At 39.0% G+C, this 15,676-nt stretch overlaps 1 protein-coding gene across 1 annotated transcript; it reads left to right on the top strand.

The window, feature by feature from the left end:
- The first annotated feature begins 2,025 nt into the window (after window positions 1-2,025).
- Window positions 2,026-2,752, top strand: CPR48 (cuticular protein RR-2 family member 48). Its single transcript, NM_001172794.1, has 3 exons — window positions 2,026-2,077; window positions 2,165-2,330; window positions 2,392-2,752. Exons 1-3 carry the CDS (start codon window positions 2,066-2,068, stop codon window positions 2,613-2,615), a joined length of 402 nt encoding a protein of 133 aa, NP_001166265.1. The 5' UTR covers window positions 2,026-2,065; the 3' UTR covers window positions 2,616-2,752.
- The last annotated feature ends 12,924 nt before the right edge of the window (window positions 2,753-15,676 follow it).

Raw genomic sequence — 15,676 nt, 5'->3', positions numbered from 1 at the left:
GTCCGAATTCTCGTAGAATAACTAATATGCGAATCTATATATTCGCTGTTATTAGATATAGCAAATATCGAGAACAAATAATAGTACATAATGCATGCAACAAAGGGCGGTATTAGCAGATTTTTCCCGCGGGTGGGTTTACTGCCCAAGCGAGTAGATTATTTGCAAGGGTCCGTTTCACTAGCGCCAGCGAAAAATATTTTCGCGTGGGCGCAGTTAATCAGTAATCACCCGAGGGAAACTATACTTTCGTCCCGCGTTGCGTATAGTATTTTATTCCACTTTCGGTTGAGAGGTTACTATATAAGTCTAAAAATCGGGGTCAAGACTTTCGAAATTTTTCAAAATTAAAAAAATGTAGCCATTTCGGTCTTGTGTGGGATAAAAAATGTTTGTAACACAGGAACTGTTTGCATAATTCTGAATTATCCTTGGACCGCATTTTACGGGATGCATTTGTTAAGTTCAAGTCAATATTGAATGGTGAACTAGAAGATTGCGCTGCATGTCCAACTATGGGTATTGAAGTGCCTAAAAATAAGAGAAGGAAAATGTATAGTGTTCACTGGTTTAAAAGGGCCTTATTACGGTGAGTGATACCATTTCAAATTTATTAAGTGCAATAGCATTTTTATCATACCTGAGAAGCCAATATAGAAATTAATGTGATGGTTCATGTTCAAAATCTAGTAATAAAAAAAAATTATCGTGAATCCATCAATGGGCGTGTTATCGCTCTGATTTGATTAGATTAGAAATTTATTTTGACCCGGGAACTTAGATACTTATAGGGTATCCAGAAAATACAGTTGAGTATACAATAATTTAATGGTTTGTTACAGATAAGATAGATATACATAGGGGTACAGTTTAAGAGTAGCATTGATAGAGTTTGGTGTAAAGTTAAATACGTTGGTAGGTGCAAGAATAACGTCAAATATTTTTTTAACGTATTAACGTTATCAAAGTAATTTACAAGTAGGGGCTCTGCGGGCATGTAAAGACTAAAGTAACATAACTACTACTACTGGAGGCTCTGCGGCCCTGTACAGAGAAACGATGTTAAATCTGAGACTACATTATGCAAGCAGTATGCTAGGTTTAACATCGAGGGGTGGCCGAGGTGCAAGCAGGTGACAAGATAGCATCGCAAAATGACAAGTGCTTATGAAGTAAGGATTTAACTGTTTTTAGAGATGTGTTATTGAAGGATAGGAAGGTAATGTTGTCGTATGGCAAGAGAGAGAGAGAGAGAGAGAGAGAGAGAGAGAGAGAGAGAGAGAGAGAGAGAGAGAGAGAGAACTAGTTTTCGGGAAAAAGGTTTTTTTTTTGTAATCAGCCGAGGGAAAGATCTGCTATTTTCGCCCTTTGTTTATAATGTACTATTTCTCATTTTGCAGCGGGAGGAGAAGTACTTTTCCTACCGCTGCTCTGAGATTTGAAAAATTGTCATAAAATGTTAAAATATGTTTAAAATATGTTAAGACATGTTAAGAAACGTTAAAATGTAATTGTTTAAATACACTGTAAAGTCCTCCATTTCCCATTCGTTTTCTGTGCACAAAATAGGACCTATTTATGCCCTAGTTAAAAAAAGCACGGTCTGTAATAAGGGGAAAGTGGCTTTTTCAGACTCGGATGATGTTTTGATCATTCGTGCCCGTCTGAATAACGTAACGCAAACGGAGAGAGGCAAGTAATGCAAGAATACGCGTTATGCGGCTTATGTATTACGTGTGCATCCAGTTGCAGAACTATATTCGATATGACATGAAAATAAGGAGAGTATGAATTTGATCCATTCTATTCTTATTCTCAATAACGCCAGTTCTATGCGAGAGCTAACGAAGAAAGGGTAATCCAATGTGTCGAGTATGGCGATGCGTTGTGAAAGTGCAGCAATTACTATAGCAGATTATTAAACATCCTAGGGTTTCAAAGCCACCTTCGATACGCAATGTAATGATATATGCACGCGAAGGCGTGGCTGGTCGCTATAAAGTCGTAGGACACGATCGTCCAGACACAGTCGCCCACCTAGCGTCGTAAATCACCAAGTACAGCAATGATTTCCAAAGTAATAATACAATTTTTCCCGAGTCTGATTTAATTCCGATTTCGTAGTTTCGCAGTTCATCGATTTACAAAACTCGTAATTTTGCAGTTCATACTTCTCGCCGCAGTCGTCGCTGTGGCTCGAGCGGCGTTCATCTACACACCATCGGGCATCATCCCCCTCGCACACCCATCGCAAGCTATCATCGGAAACGAACCCCTCGATTCGCAACCTAACTACAGCTTCAACTACCACGTTGATGATGGTTTGACCGGTAAGCATCTGCATGCGCCTCCTTGATGTTTCGAGACTGAAATGCTTTTAACGTTTGCTAGGAGACAACAAAGCCCACAAGGAGACTCGCTACGGCGATGTCGTGCAGGGCAGCTACAGTCTTATCGAGCCGGACGGTACGAGGCGCACCGTGGCCTACACGGCTGATCCGATCAACGGTTTCAACGCCGTTCAGCACAAGGACCCAAGCGTCAGCGTCAAAACTGCCATCGCGGCCGCGCCAGCTCTCGCTAGTACCATCCATCAGGGACAGGCTCAGGCTTAGGCTCAGGTCTCACAGGTCTGCCTTGTCAAACTGAAAAGTTTAATTGATTGTAGCGAAGCACATGTTTAAATTTATAAACAGGTTATCATTTGTATGTCACAATTTTTTTTAAATAATAAAACGCAACTGATGTATAAGTATGACTGTTAATATTACCTTAATTATGTTTAATGCTGTAACGTAAACACATTTCCTATACTATGCTATATACATTTTGCATATTAAATATTGAAATATCCATCTAGAAAATGAAAGCAATAATTTTTTTTTAAAAGCATTGATTAATATACGTTTGCAATATAAAATGATATAGTAGTAGGGGGGATGTACTCAGTATGGATAATTCCTAGTATAGATAATTTCATGTATCCAGCTTCCAATAACAGATAGAGCTATTATACTTAAGGTCAGTTTTTTTGTACATATTTGTGGTCTAATGAACATAGTTCGGTACCGTTATTTTAAAATAATCGCAGCAAAAGTTATAATGAAAATACGAAAATGCGGATTTCAAAAGTGTAAAAAGTTATTTCACGAGGATTAAAAATTACACTTTTTATATTGATGTCGTGAATTAACTATTGCACGGAACATCGAATCGGAACCATTTCTAATCATAGACGGCTATTTTAGGAACAAATTCACTTAAACATTTTTTAGTTTTGTAGGAGGTAAGTAAATAGTTAGAACCGATATAGTTAAAATTATCCATACTGGGCGCATGTTTTTGAGATCTCGTAAATTGCACTTTTTACGTTAACGTGGATAACTTTTTTAGGGGTGACTTTGGCTGGCGCCCGCCCATTTCGTTGTAAAAAATAGAACATGTAGAAATTTCCAATTCAAATATTCATTGCGTCGTTTAAAAGTTATGCCCAACATATCCATACTGCGCACATCTCCTCTATAACATATAAACCCTAGTGGAAATAAAAAATGTAATAAAGTGTAATAAAATATAAGAAAATGTAACAAATCGTACCATTTTGTACGTTTTTGTTGGATTTCGGACCTTTTTTACGTTTTATTACAGTTTGCTACATTTTATTACATTTTGTTTCGTTTTATTACAATTTATTACAAATCCATTTATCCAGGATTTCATGTGGGTTTCTTCTATGAAACGACAAATCTAACAGTACGTAAAAAAGTATAACAAAATGTAAAAAATTGTCTGTAAGCGTAATATTATATAAGAAAATGGCGACTTTTTATTTTCTCACTTCTGCTTACATCCTTTTACTTTTTCTTACAATTTCTTATGCATTGTTACATTTTATTATAATATTAATAATTAAAAAAATATATTGACTATATAAGGCGGTAAAATAACATTGTAATAAAATGTAATAAAATGTAAAAAAAAGTTAACAAATCTGAAAATGTAAGAAGGTGTACAAAAACGTATGAGAAAAAAGGTCCGAAATTCAACAAAAAGGTACAGTATCTTACATTTTATTACATTTTTTTCCACTAGAGAAACTTTCTAATTATTAAGTAGAAAGGAATGAAAATGATAACGGATTAGTTTCTACCAAAACAAAGTTTACCGTGCATAAACTTGTTACGTCCTGATACGTAATGTAATATTTAGTAATAATTAAGTCAGCAAACAAAATTGCTGAGTGCGTACGTAAAATAGATCAGCTAGGTTACGAATACGCCCGAAAGCGAGGAGTCAGTCAGTCGATATTAATCACTCAAACTGGACTCTGCTAAGACGCTCGGGGCTGTCGACAGAGCTACCAGTATTTAAGTCTTTATTCGGCTTTGTAATTATATCCAGATAAATAAATCGTGATTACAACTTCAATCGTACGCGTTGTTCATTTCGATCTCCTGCACGAGACTCTCATACTAGCAGCAGCAGCAGAGCTCAACATCAAGGATTAATAGGCCAAACATTGTGGACTGAGTAAGTACATCTTTCTTTTATATATAACATATTTACAATAGACCAAAAGTAAAGACTTAAGGGATTAGTTTTTCGGGATTAGTATAAGATAATGCCGAAAATCGTCACCGGAGCTGATGCACCAGGTCAAAATTGCTGAGAAAGTTATAAAAAAATTATTCAGATAGGGGAGATGCGCCCAGTATGGAGCTACTTAGCTATAACTTTCTTTTACGCACTTATCCGCACACAAACGTGGCATTGCAGCTACGATAAGAAGAAGATACGTGATTGACATCACCCTCTGCTCAAGGCAGTTATTATAGGTTTATTAAGGACTTGAGAGTGTCGGGCGAACCCTCACTCTTTGATCATGCACAAATCTGTTTTATGACTACAGGTGAGTTACGACAACAGGAAACCTGGATCAGAAATCCTAGGCGAACGGACAGGGTGGAATACAGGGGAGACCTGGAGGAGAAACTCACAACAAGATTCCCAAGGAAAATATACACGATAGAAGATCATCGAAGCTCACGAAGCCAACTGCAGACCTGTAAAGGGCAGACGCAAATACGAGGTACCCTGGTAGAATAATCGGCTAGAGAAGCTGAAGAAAGCCACTAGAGCACTCCTGAAAAGGGCAGTAAAGAACAATGATAACCAGAAATGGACAGCCTGGAGAAGTAAGAAGGAATACTGTTGCGCTGTAAGAAAAGCCCAGACCGAGACCTGGAGGAAGTACTGCAGCAGCGTGGAAGCAGGCAAAGAGGCTGCTAGACTTAACAAGACCCTAGCACGCAATCCTGAAGCAAGTCTGGGAGCGGTAAAGCTCCGAACCGGCAAGTACAGGAATCGGACGAGGAGACGCTGGCGCACCTCATGGAGTCGAACTTCCCCGGATTCGTAAAAGCGGGGGAGACATGTGTGACAGCAGATAACCAGGTGGTTATAGTCCAGACAGATAATTTTGTTTTCAAACATTTCAACAACATTATTTTATATATTATTCATTCAAAATTTAGCAAATATAAACTAAATTCAAACTTAATTTTTGGTTTTAACCCAATTCTTAATCCTACTTTTTACCAAGGTTTTGCTTATGTCTAATTCCTTAGTTATATATTATAATATCATTATTATAACTGTTTTTGTCACTGACTCTTTTTTTGCTCTTTGGTACAATCAAGCTTTTTTTTCTAGTCACACTTGTAGACATTTGGAATTGAGTTCTGAGATCAGAATAATTTTTATAGGTTCAAAATTAAATAGTTGCTCTAGGTTTAATGGACTCTATTTCGTACACTGAAATTATTTTTATTGATAATCTTGATGATTTTTCTCTGTTAATTTTGCAATAAATCATGATTATTTTTATATACCTCCTAGGCTACTATTCCATGGCTGTTTATACTATGGAAGAATGCATAGTAAACCATTCTTAGTGTTTCTGATGACATGTGATAATTTGTGAAAAATATAGACTAGATACTTTGTTTTTTTTTATGTACTAGGAATGAAGGCGCGCTTCGCGCGCTCTTGATTCTATCTCTGTCTAATAACACTGGTAGAAAATCTAACATAAGTGTTGGGCGGCCCACTAACGTCTGCTAATATTTTATAAGCATGTAACATGTTACTAAATCCCTCAAAACTATTTTTTAATAAATATATTAATAATGCTCAATGTCGTCATCATTGGTTTGAATAGTGAATTTGAAGAAAAGTTCAGTATGAGAGTCAGTGGGTTTGTCTATCATTACAATGCCATTTATTTGCATTATAAAAAAGCTATACAACTGAAATTTTACACAGATACTTACTATGCTACCTAGAAAACATGTAACCTACATGATTATGATTTAACTGTTTTCATTCATATTTTCATAGGAAGTGGCAGTGTCATATTTTAGTTGTCTTGTAGCATTTTTACAATTCAAAGAGCATTGTATAATGATAGACTTAAACTTACTGACTTGGATACTGAACTTTTCTTAAAATTCACCTCTCAAACCTCACCGAGGGCGACTTTGGGCACAGAGACACAGTATATCTTCAAACTCTTTATTCTTTTAATTGAACTTCTCTAATGTTGTAATACTACACACTCTTGGTAATGATTAATTTTTACTAAAATTTCTTGCTAGTTATATTACATATATTTTATATGTTATCAAGGTTTCCACATTTTATTTTAAACACCTCAAACATTTCTACCAGGGTTATGAGTTATGACTGTTTTGAGGGTTATGAATTTAAAGCGCGGTTCTGATCTCGTTGCCTAGGCAACCAACCAGCAACCAATCACAATCACGTATTAAATGCTTCACAACAAAGGCCATCATTTTTTAAAGAGAGGATTGTATGTGTTTATTCCATTTTAGATTAAAGTCAAAGACAATTCTTAAATATTTGTAGTTCTCAACTCGAGCTATTTTTCTATTCTAAATTTTTATGTCTACATTCTTTGGTACATTGTCGCAATTTTTTTTTTTAAATGGCATTTGGAACTCGAAAGTTCATTGCCTTATCTATGCAAGCCTTCCACGCTGCCCTGTCTTGTGTCAATCCCACCCAAGATGCACCCCTCCGATCGACCCCCACCCGTCCTATTTCTACTAGATCCGCTTTTACGTTCTCCTCCCATCTGTCTAGGTCTACCTGGAGGTCGCGTTACCATTGGCCTGCCCTTCATGACACGCGCTGCCGTACGGTCGTCTCCCATTCTCGCGACGTGCCTTGCCCATCCCAATCTGCATGATTTTATTATTCTGTTAATATTTGGTGACGAGTACAGATTGTGTAACTCATCATTGTGTAGTATCCTCCATTCCCCGGTATCCTCATCTTTCTTCGGCCCGTATATTTTTCGCAAGACTTTATTTTCAAATACCCTAAAACGGTTGTCCGCCTGCTTAGTGAGAGCCCACGCTTCGTACCCGTACAGAACCACCGGCAGTATTATTGTCCTGTATATTCTTATTTTAACGTTTTTAGACAACAGCCTCGACTTAAGTAAATTACTCTCGGCGTAGAAGCAAGCATTACCCCAATGGAGTCTCTAACAACTGTCTTATGGTAAACATTTGATCGTTCGTCGATCTGTCTATATTTTCCGCGAATGGAGTGAGTCTAGCTTGTATTACATTTCTATCTGGTACCTAATTCGCTCTGTTCTATCTCGTAGCTTTTCAATATCGAAGCTTTCTACCTTGTTTGTTCGCTTACTATTTTGATTCGCTACTAATCTATCTCTTAATTGAAAATGATCAATTTGGTTCTGTGCGGCCCCGTCCGGCGATGTCCACGTTGCCTTGTGTATGTCCTTGTGCTGAAAACACGTAGTTTTGATTATAAGATCTTTTGCCGCTGCGAAATTTATGACCTTAATACCGTTATCATTGCTGGCTTCGTGCAGGCTTTCCTTCCCTATAGTAGGCCTAAACATTTCCTCCGTACCTATTTTAGCATTAAAATCGCCTAATGCTATTCTTGTGTCGTAAGAGGCGAACTGATCGATTATCTGCTCTAAAGTTTCGTAATAGAGATCCTTAGCTTCTTCTTCTTTGTCCTCCGTAGGACAGTGTACATTAATAAATACATATCTATACCATTCACCTTCGATGATGATGTACGAGAGTCTATCATTGATGGATTTGAAACTTTTAACCGAATGTACGATGCTTTCGCTTACGAGAAATCCGGTGCCTAAGGATCCTCCGCTCCCGGCCCCATACAGGTACGTGAAGTTACCCGATGTGTGTACCCCGTCATCTGGCCACCGCGATTCCTGTATTGCTACCAAATCTAGATTGTACCTATATCAGCTTCCTTTATGAGTTCTTTAAACGCGCCTGCTCTGTATAGACTGCGAACATTCCAGGTTCCAACCCTTAAGTCCCTTTTGGTTTGGTTTTGATTTTTTTGAGCTATGATAGTATGTTAAACCCGCGCGCTTTGGACCCTGTTCCGATCGCAGGTGAGTCCACCGTTCTAGAGGTGATAACCCCCATACCCCTCTAGAACTAAGTATGAGAGCTTTCCGACTTTGACGAGAACAGTGTCAGCTCGTCATCAGACACACTACGGTTTCATTCTCGCATCCTAACGCTTCCCTGCAAGGCAGCGCGCCTTCGCTGGCATCGTTACCGCGTTAGACCAGGTGACGAATCATTCGACACCTACCCTTTCGGGGCAGTTGTCATCGCTCCCGCATCCTCCTCGGCAGCAGGATTTTTGCCCATTTTTGTAATGTGTGATGAAAGAAATAGATTAAGAGATAAGAGATAATGTGAAGTGTTTTTGTTGTGGTGCTTGCGTAGTTTTTCTAGATGAATGCGTTCGATAGTGTGGGCTCATCACACCCACGCCTGTTCCTATCGGCTGTCCGCGGCTGCTTATTCAATTTATTCGCAGCTAACCTCTTTCTCAGGGGCTGTTCCTCTATCCGCAACCTAAGGACGCGCTGTGTAGTGGTGATAGGCATCCACCCGTCCGATCTGGACGACAACGCCCAAGACCCGCTTAGGGTAGCGGCATTGTAACAGACATTGTCGCAATAGCTCCCAAAAGTCTTACAAACTGTTTTATCCACATTTAGGGATAATTTATTTACCGCCGACCATTTGTATATCACAGTATGAAACTCATTTATATTTTTTTGTGCCTTTAGCCCCGTATTGCCTACCGCTATTACTGCAGTATCGTCTGCATACGATAGAATTGATTCTAGTGGGATCTCCTTTAAGACATCATTTATATATAGAATAAATAGGAGTTGTTCCAGGATCGTACCCTGTGGAACACCCATATTTATTAGTATACTTACTTCACTAACAATTTTAACAATTTGATGTTCATGTTTTTAGCTATATTCCAACTTTATCTGTAACTTTAATATCATTGAGCTTTATATAAATTATGGTTTCATTAGATCTTTTTTCTCCAATTTTACACAAACTCCAAAAATCACTATTACAAAGCTTCCTTAGGAAGAAAGTAAAAAATTATTGTTTTCATTTTCTAGATGGATATTTAAATATTTAATATGCTAACGTATAGGAGATGTGTTTAGGTTACAACAATAAACATGATAAAGGTGATATTAACAGTTATACATCAATGGCGTTTTATTATTTAAAAAGAAATTGTGACATACGAATGATAAACTGTTCATAAATTTAAACATGTGCAGAAATTATCTTATAACATAATATATAGGAGTATAGCCACTTGCATCTTTTAGTGATAGTAAATATAGTTGATATTGTAGATAAGACGACCCTAATGAGATACAAGGTTCGAGTGGTGCAGAAGCTGGCTGTTGCTCAAGAGGGACTGCAGTTCGAAGCGGATGAAAAAAAAGTTTTTTAGTTGTTTTTATCACTGCACATACATTATAAAGTAACGTTTTACTACGACCTGGCGGATCTGTGAGACCTGAGCCTGTGTCTGAGCCACACCGGCCAAACCATTGGCAACGTTGTACCCGTAGTTGGTCGGATGTGCGAGAGGGATAATGCCCGATGGTGTAATGATGAACGCCGCTTGAGCCACGGCGACGACTGCGGCGAGAAGTATGTACTGCAAAATTATGAGTTTTGTTAATCGATGAACCGTGAAACTACGAAATCGGAATTGAGTCAGACTCAGGAAAACTGTATTATTACTTTGGAAATCATTGCTGCACTTGGTGAGTTACGACGCTAGGTGGGCGACTGTGTCTGGACGATCGTGTCCTACGATTTTATAGCGACCAGCCACGCCTTCGCGTGCATATATCATTACGTTACGTATCAAAGGTGGCTTTGAAACCCTAGGATGTTTAATAATCCGCTATAGTAATTGCTGCACTTTCACAATGCATCGCCATACTCGACACATTGGATTACCCTTTCTTCGTTGGCTCTCGCATAGAACTGACATTATTGAGAGTAAGAATAGAATGGATTAAATTCATACTCACCTTATATTCATATCATATCGAGTATAGTTCTGCAAATAGATGTATACGTAATACATAAGCCGCATAACGCGTTTTCTTGCATTACTTGCCTCGTACCCTTTGCGTTATGTTATTCGCAAAGTTAACCGTGCATAACTATTGTTCACAGATTTTTGCGATTTATTGATTCATTTTTACCAGACAAATTTACAGCGTATAAAACAAAAATAATACATATAAATTCGGAACAATTCATATACTAAAAAAACTTTCAACTGAATAACTAAAATATTCTTCGCTTAACGCATTTTTGTTTGTAAAAACTTGATTAGCAATTTTATGTAATTCAGTTATTTATTTATTTATTTTTTTCATTTAAGCGTATTTGGTAATATTAACAGATTTTAAATCATTTGGTAGCGTATTATAGACAACAATTGCTTTTTTAAACTATTCTTACCACTAACTTTGTTTTGTTTTTTGGAATAGTAATACTTTCGTTTCTCCAAGACGATCTCACTTATGTAGAGGTGTGCGAGTCAAAAGTTGAAGTTGCAATCTGCGTGTCACCGTACGTCTTTCGCAGAGATCTTACCGTAGAGTGCTTCTATTGTGGTGCCGTCTACTAGTACTGCTTTAACTGCTTCTTGGAAGTCCGAGGTTTTGACTTCTCTTGTGCGTTTAAGCTCTATAAGAAGATCTCCTACCACAGTTCTGCGTATTTTATGCTATTGCTGATGCTAGTCCCCAGTGTGTTAAGTGACGGAGCCGCTTTCATTTTGGACAAAATGTCTGCATAGCTCTTTCCTTCTGCAGCCTTGATGATTAAAGCATCCGGTCTGGGGGGTCTTGCCCGCTTCGGTCCATCCTTGCTGGTCCTATTCTGGTTTGTAACGCCAGGGACACTTTTATCCTCTTTGCTTGCCTTTTTTTCTTTGACTTTCCTGTGATGACTTCCTGACACGCTGCCTTTTGAGGTTGGTTATCCTCTCCTTTATTTCCTCCATTTCTATCCTGCGGAGTAGTTGGGACTGCCATTGTTGTACCTGCTTTCCGATATCTAAGACTTGGGGTTGTCTGGGTTTCCCTCCCCTGAGTTCCCAGGCGTTGGCACTACTGTAAGTTATCATCTGCCATACAGAGATTCCTGATTCGGGCAAGATCTTTATTTTGTTTCTGCACATTGTGCTTGTCCTTGACATAGTCCATCAATTTCTCGATTCTGCTACCAAGGCGGTCCAAGTGCGCATTCCTTCGTTTTTCGCAAACGGCTCTCTTATCTCTGTCTGCATCAACCTCCATTTCCATGCCACCTGCGTCTCTACATGCAGCAGAGGTTAGGCGACTTACCTCTGCGGCTTGTAAGTGAGTTTGCACCCCCCCCCCCCCCAATCTCAATGGGGCCAGCGCCGACCACCGGGGCTTTTACCCGATCGGAATCGACGGCGGGACTGGGCTCTGTGGCTTAACCCGCTTGGGGTAGTAATGTTATTAACTCACTATCCATGCTTGATTTATCTTCGGGGTTTTTTTCCCTAGCCTGATTGGTCCACGGAGCATACTTTATTTCTGCTCTACCCTTCGGTTAGTTTAGTTGAGGAGACCTCAACGCGCCGATGAGCATTCCCCTATCCACCCAGGGGACGTACCACATACGGGCTATCGGCATCCCCGCACGCAAGTGTGTGTGTGTGTAAACGCGGAAATCAGTACGTGCGTTTAAAAAAATATTGTGTGCACCATGGACTAAGCAGGCTTCTTGATTTCGTGTGGATATTGCAGTATACTATCCAGCGGCTCGTAAACGCCCTCGCCTTCGGCTCTGGCTATTCGCCTCAACTCGTACTGCAATCTGCACATTCGGTCTAAAATAGCCTACTTTACGCTCTTGGTACACAATATGCTATTTCAAGATACTGAAATAAAACAAAGACTACTCATTTTATCGATATCATTCACTTTAAGATACGAGGACGCAAATGAAACTGGTATCTCTCTATATTAAAAAAAAATCTTCGCTGCCGCCGCCGCCGTTTTTGAAATTAGCTCCTTCTCAATTTTGGTTATTGTGTTAAAATTCTGCCTTTTTTCACGTTATTTTTAACCCAATTTTCGTTATCAGGTTAATAATGAACGATTTTTACCTAGCTTTACTTTTGTTGGCTCCCTCTCATTTTGGGTTATTAGCTTCCCCTCAATTTGGGTGATAATTCTGCATCTCTTCACATTTTTTTCAACCCAACTTTCGTTATTGGGTTAATAATGAACGATTTTGAAGTCATTTTACCATTTTTGGCTCCCCTACATTTTGCTTTGCCCTCATTATAACTTCCCCTTATTTCCGCTTAAAAGGTCAGATAAAAGTGCACGAAATTTTGCATAGAATAACCTCACTACTGTAGGTGCAATATCATTACATGTAAATCCCGGTGAAAATTTTTTTTAAATTCGTTTTTACTCGGGCCAATTTGTATTAGTTGTCATTGTAACAAATAAAACTGGATTACTACCGATTTTTCTTACTGTAGTAATGGAATCTAAGAACTTTGAATGCATGTATCTTGGACTTCCTATATATGTTGATGGAAAAACAAATAAATTACCTAATCTTTCTTTGTTTTCATAACTTTTTGAATTATCTAAAGCACTATTTGCTAGATGATCTACCAAACGTTGATAACATTCAACACGTAACTTTTTTTGATTATATCTTAGAAAATCTAATCTATTACTTTCTATAATTATGTATGCTTGAATAATAAATTGTTGTATCAACCTACCACAATACAAAGTAGCAGAAAATTTGGGTCTGTATGCTAATCTGTATGAATAAGACGTCTAGAGCTATTTTCATTTTGTTCGAACATTGGATTTCACCCTAAATCTCCGAAAGGAAACATAATTGGAAAAATCATAGGATCCAAATGATAAGAGAGCTTATTCACAACAGAAGTATTTTTAACCCCTTTTGTCAAATCTTTTGGATAAACGCAAAGATCGTTATTAGTTGGAACATCACCATCTTTGGAAACTATTAATGACGACGTTCACCTGTAGAGGGGTTCGTGTAAAATACAAACAGTATTCAGTTAATGTTTCTGAACAATTTTAATTGTCGACAAGTTGGGCTCCAGTAACTCCGAAGTTTGATTCTCCAACATAACTATATAGACGAGGGCAGAAGTTTTCTCCAGCTCTTTTTTTCGAATGAAAATCAATATGACCTACGCCCTTTTCTTGCGGCGGCTCTTTCACTTTCTGTTCTCTCTCTCTCTCTCTCTCTCTCTCTCTCTCTCTCTCTCTCTGTCTCGCTCTCTTTCCCACTCTTCACAAAAGTTCGATTCGATCACGCGGAGGGTGAAAAAACATTACGAACTGACGGTGCTCCGGGTAAGCAAGAAGGACTACGGGAAAGGGAGCTCGTCGGCTGCATCACAAGGGGCTGCGAGATTTATTTTTCCTTAAACATGAAATCTATCACTGAGAGAAGCTATTCCTTGGAGAAAGCCGTGCACCGGCTGCGACGGTGGTGGAGGTGTGTATACGGCTGGGGCCAAGATTTGAATAAAAAGGAAAATTATGGCGCTCAATTTTAAACGTGGAGATGGAAGCTTTGCACTTTTGCTTGACGTTGTTGAATTTATTTACAATGCTTTTTCGTCGTTTCAAAGATAAGGTAATACGTGAGTTTTGTAAAAAATACTTAAGGAATAAGCTGCTCATATCGCGTGGAACGCTGGGCGAGTGCAAAAGGATAAAGCGAGAGAGAGAGAGAGAGAGAGAGAGAGAGAGAGAGAGAGAGAGAGAGAGAGAGAGAGAGAGAGAGAGATAGAGAGAGAGAGAGAAGCAGGATATAGGGACCTCAGGGAGTAGATTGATTTAGTGCACATTTCGGGACAAACGCTTTCTTTTCCCCGGATCGTTTTATTATACAGTCTCGTTCGAATTCGACTTTAGGCGCAAATAGCTTACTTTCCTTGTCTCTCTCTCTCTCACTCTCTTCCTCTCTCACGCCCACACGCTTCTGCGCAAAAAGGGAAAAAAGTTTCGTTTTTTCCGCACACAGGTGCCTTCTTCGCTCTCGTCCGTCTGGCCGCTAATATTTCAGGTTTACGGTTGTGGGTCTCGCTTTCTTCCTGCCCGTATAAGTAGATACACTCGCGTTGCGAGTAATCCCGCGCGGACTCACTTTTTCCGGGCAACGAGCTCAGATAAGAGCGGGAGGATTCACGCTCCACGATCATAGCCTCGGATATGGGTAAACGGCGAAATACTTTCAAGATTAAGCGCGCGCGGTTATCCACTTTCGGATTAAATGGAAATTAACTTGAAATTTCACGACTGCAACTGGGATGCTTATGTAGAGCGTGAAAAAGCTCATCGGTCTCGGCTACGAATTACGAGCACATTGCTTTTTGCTCTGTGCGTTTTTGTTTCGTCGCTTTCGTCGGGAGTGGAAGAGGAGTGTCTCTTTCAAAGTTATTCTAGAATTCGCTTCGTTTCATTGAGCTCTCTTATATTATTTCTCGTGGATTCGACGACGGAAAACGCAGCGAAATTGTCCAAAGAGAAGTATTTGGTTTCTTATCGTATAGAAATGAATAGAGCAAAAGATATATTGTATCTACCCTTATTACTATGCCAGAGTGAGCGCGATATATCTAAATCCCTCGTACTTGGATACAAAGGATCTGTAAAAGCAGCAGTGATTTTTTTACGGTGAATATCGAACAACCTTGTATGCTGTGGAGTATAGAGAGTGAGTAAGAATCGATCGTCGGTATCGAGTGTCTTTGCGACAAATGCGAGGTGCTGAAACTGTTCCTTGACTCGGCGCTAGAGTTACTTGATCCAAATGGTACGAAGGCGAAAGGCGGGTCGAGCACTTAGCCCAAGTCATCTATACTTATGGTCAAGTGACGCATGGCCCCCAAGGATCTCCTCCTCTTTATTTTTCTCTATCTATTAACCTCACTCTCGCGCAAAACTGAGCTTGGCCGTCGCCAGATTCTGTTACCTGCACTGTGTTGCAATGACACCAATGATTAACTTACAATCGTTTCGCATATTTTTTTTTCATTTATTAGGTCTTTCAAATCTCATGTGAGATTTATTTCAGCCTTGCAGTGAGGTTCACATTATTGCCTACAAGTTTACAAATTTTTAAGAAAAAGTTAACAAAATATGATAGTTTTCCATATTTGAATCTTCAATTAGAATTGC

This window comes from Nasonia vitripennis, chromosome 1, assembly GCF_009193385.2.
Source record: "Nasonia vitripennis strain AsymCx chromosome 1, Nvit_psr_1.1, whole genome shotgun sequence".
Classification (NCBI taxonomy): Eukaryota; Metazoa; Arthropoda; class Insecta; order Hymenoptera; family Pteromalidae; genus Nasonia; species Nasonia vitripennis.
Note: the sequence above shows the minus strand (reverse complement) of the source record. Positions and strands in the feature narration are given on the sequence as shown.

Excerpts from the sequence above, each read along its gene's own strand:
- CPR48 (NM_001172794.1), top strand. Across the intron at positions 2,331-2,391 it reads CGTTGATGATGGTTTGACCG|GAGACAACAAAGCCCACAAG; the intron begins GTAAGCATCTGC and ends AACGTTTGCTAG.